Consider the following 4,093-nt stretch of genomic DNA (forward strand, 5'->3'; position numbering starts at 1 on the left):
TTTCTGCATGTGAAGTTTCAGAATTTATCTCATCGTTCTCTGGAACTTCAGATTGCAAATCAAGACCTTCATACTCATCATTCTGGGCACCTTCATACTGATCATTTTGAGTCACGGGTTCGACTTCTTGTTCATGCATATTTTTCACTCCTTGAACTTCAATTATTTCGTGAACTTCACTATCTAATGTCATAATATCTTCTCGATGATTCTCCTCCTGAAGTTCATGTTCAGAAAAATACATCATTTCTTCATGAAACACGACATCCATGGTAATAAACATATGTTTGGTTGGAGGATGGTAGCATTTATATCCCTTTTGATTTACACCATAACCAACAAACACACAACGTAAAGCTCGTGGTGCTAATTTATGACGTTGTTGTTTATGGATGTGAACAAAAGCTACGCACCCAAAAACTTTAGAAGGTAGGTTTGGCACCGATGGACAAGTCATAGCCTTACATAGGCTATGTAGAGGCGTTTGAAAATCAAGAACCCTTGATGGAGTTCTATTGATCAGATACATAGCAGCACATAAAGCTTCACCCCAATAACAAAATGGCATATTAGCTTGGATTAAAAGAGCACGAACCGTATCAAGTAAATGCCTATTTTTTCGTTCAGCTATACCATTTTGTTGGGGTGTATCAACACATGTTGTCTGATGAATGATACCTTTTTCGTCTAAAAAATTCTTCATTTCGAGATTTACATACTCCCCTCCGTTATCACTTCGTAGAACTTGAACTTGTGCGTTATATTGAGTTTTAATCAACCTGCAAAATTTCTAAAACAACATGTTCACTTCGCTTTTAGATTTCATTAGCCACAACCATGTCATCCTAGTACAATCATCAATAAATGTAACAAACCAGCGAGTTCCTTCCAATGTATTGATTTTGGATGGCCCCCAAACATCTGAATGAATAATCATAAAAGGAGATGGACTTTTATTCAAAAAAGAAGGAAACGATGTTCTATGACTTTTTGCAAGTTCACATACATCACAACGTAGACTTTGAATATCAATATTCATAAACAAACTAGGAAATAATTTTTTTAAATATCCAAAAGAAACATGTCCTAATCTCTGATGTTGCAACCAAATTTCTTCATCACACCTTTGAGTAGCTAATGCTTGGCTTAATTTATCCAAAGATGTTTTCTCCAAGTCCAGATAGTATAGATTCCCTTTTCTAGTACCACATCCAATCGTCTGTCTTGTCTTGATGTCCTTAAAGAGACAAAAGTTAGGCCAAAAAATTACAACAGATTGTAATGTTGCTGTAATTTGAGAGACAGATAAAAGATTGTATCCCAAAGAAGGAACAACAAGAACAGACTCTAAATTCATATTCTCATTTAGTTTCAACTTTCCTTCACCAATAACTCGAACTTCTTCACCATTAGCAGTGGAAACAAATTTTTGTGAAGAAGGTTTAATGGATACAATTTGTTTAGAATCAAAAATCATATGATTTGTTGCACCTGAGTCAATTATCCATGTGTCATTATTTATAGGTACAGAAGCAATAAAAGACTTACCACCATTACTTGCATTAGCTATATTTGCAGCACATGTTGTACCTATTTCATTTTTCGATAGTGTTTCAGCCATAGCAGCAACATGTTGTACCTTCTTCGTGTTTTTCTTCCGAGAACTTCTAGTGTGATCCCACCATTCTGGGTAACCAATAATGTCATAGCATCGCTCCTTTGAGTGACCCATTTCACCACATTCGGTACATTTCTAGTTAGGTCTTTCACCAACACGGCTACCTCTTGGCTTATTTCGGGCCACCATTGCTACATTCTCTGTGTTTTCAGAATCACCCTTGAAGGTGGTTTGACGATTGGCTTCACGGCGAAGAATAGCATAACATTCTTCTAAAGTTGGAATTGACTCCTTTCGTAGGATATCTCCCCGGATTTGTTCAAAACAATCGTCAAGTCCAGCAAGGAGAATGTGCACTCTAAGTCTTTCAACAGATTTCTTGTATGCTTCAACATCTTCAGGATCCTTCATAATAACTTTGTCTCTATGATCTAATTCTTGAAAGATTTCGGTGAGTTCACCATAAAATTCCGAGAGAGATCTTCCACTTTGTTTAGCCCCAAAAGCCTTCTGATTCAGAGAGAAAATCTGCAATTCGTCGCTTCCATCATAAAACGCTTTTGCAAGGGCTGTCCAGATTGCATAGGCAGTTGGTAACCGGACATAGCGTTTCATGATTTCGGGCTTCATAGACATTAATAGCCATCTTTTAACTTTCTGATTTTCAGCATACCACTTTTCGTAACCCACTTCAGATTCTGCAGGTGGTGCAGGTTTTCCTCGAATAAAAGAGAGTTTTTCTCTTTCCGCGATATGCATCTCCATCAACTGTGACCAGACATCATAGTTGGATTCGGTAAGAGTAATTCCTGCATTGAATACTCCTTCAGAATGTATTATGAGAGGAACCTGGCTATTCTTTGAAGATTCACCTTCACCAGCCATCTTCCTTATCGATTTGCTTTACAAAAAAAATTCAATTGAAGAGCCTGTGCTCTGATACCAAGATGAAATACAAAATACAGAGGTTTTCAATTATTCGTTATATTTTCTTTAACCCTTACAACACAATATTTATACATGAAAAAAACTAATAAAGGAAATGATTAACTCTCTATAATTCTAGGCCTAATTGACAATATATTAGGGAACTACAATCTTCACAATTATAAACAATATCTCTACAATCTCTACAGAACTTTTCTATTTAATTATGTCCTCTTCTCATAGTAGCAGTGAAATCAAGCTATTTTTTTTTTTTAGTTCGCGGAGTAAACCTTTTTAACGACAATAACATTGAATCCCCACTAACAAAAAAGTCCCTGTATAACAAGCCCCCGAGCGAAGAGACTCGTAACCGAGCTCGAGCTTTATATGTTATGCTCAAACCGAGCCGAGCTTGAAACTCGAACTTAGCAAATTCTAAACGAGCCTAGCTCGGGCCGAGTCGAACTTGGCTCGGCTCGACTCATTACAGCCCTAGAAATATTGAAATTAAGTAAATATGAATAAAATGTTTAAAAAAATTCATATTCATATTTTATTAGTAGAATATACACATAAAATGGTACTTCGTATAAATCGTCTCCTGATAAAAATGGATGATCAACCCGGGATTATATATCTCTCCTTCAAACTATAGATCATGGATTGGTTAGGTCGTCTTCACAATTTTGTCATATTCGTTTGTTTATTCTTGATTAGTAAGTTTTGTATATTTCTAGTGGTAGAAGTGTTGGTTTTGTCCCGGGGGGCTCTACATAACTGTGTATATATATGCTTTTTTCTCAATATATTGCTTGCTTTTTTAAGCAGTTAGAAAAGAAGACTCACATGCTTCATTTTCGAACGTTGGTTCCCCTAGAGCTATGGGGTGGGGTGGGAGGTCTTTTGCAGATGCTGTTACCAATTGTAAAATGGTTATTACGGCGGTTCGTTTTCCGGCAAGTGATCGTTCTCTTCCCAGCAAGGTATGTCCAACTGAAATAAAGGTTCATGATAAGTTTTTTTTGTGCAAGCTTCCCGAGTCATTGAGAAATCACGACTTCTTGGTCGAAGTAAATAACGAACCTTTTGATGTTCTCAATGGAGATTTTCGGGAAAATGTGGATGGTTTTGAGAATAATGCTAAGGGTGCATCAGTTCTGCCTGTTATCCCTGATGCTTCTCATGGAATATCTGGTGTACTTTCAAAAAACTTTAACAATAGTCACAATGAAAATCCTAGGCTGGTCGAGAATTTGGAGTCATCCCATGTTAAGCCTCATGAGACCCATTGATAATGCTAAAAACGAACATATATTTCATAGCATTATCCCTCAAGAAAGACAAGCTTTTAGTTGCAATTGTTCTATTTACAAGTAATATTCGTTTAAATAATAAAAGGTGAAGACAAAAGACAGATTCGACGAATTGAAGACGCAAATGACCAAAAAGCTAAAAAGTATAAAGTACAATCAAAGTGGTTCAATTTATTGATGAGAAACGTCTAAAAATGACAAGAGTACAAGTTGTGAAACGCAAAGTACGAGATAT

At 36.4% G+C, this 4,093-nt stretch overlaps 1 protein-coding gene across 1 annotated transcript; it reads right to left on the reverse strand.

The window, feature by feature from the left end:
- Positions 1 to 1,753: 1,753 nt before the first annotated feature.
- Positions 1,754 to 2,503, reverse strand: LOC139848943 (uncharacterized). The gene has a single exon (XM_071838624.1). It carries the CDS (start codon positions 2,501 to 2,503, stop codon positions 1,754 to 1,756), a length of 750 nt encoding a protein of 249 aa, XP_071694725.1.
- Between the last annotated feature and the right edge of the window lie 1,590 nt (positions 2,504 to 4,093).

Source organism: Rutidosis leptorrhynchoides, chromosome 5 (genome assembly GCF_046630445.1).
Source record: "Rutidosis leptorrhynchoides isolate AG116_Rl617_1_P2 chromosome 5, CSIRO_AGI_Rlap_v1, whole genome shotgun sequence".
Classification (NCBI taxonomy): Eukaryota; Viridiplantae; Streptophyta; class Magnoliopsida; order Asterales; family Asteraceae; genus Rutidosis; species Rutidosis leptorrhynchoides.

Excerpts from the sequence above, each read along its gene's own strand:
- LOC139848943 (XM_071838624.1), bottom strand. The coding sequence starts at position 2,503 with ATGGCTGGTGAAGGTGAATCTTCAAAGAATAGCCAGGTTCCTCTCATA.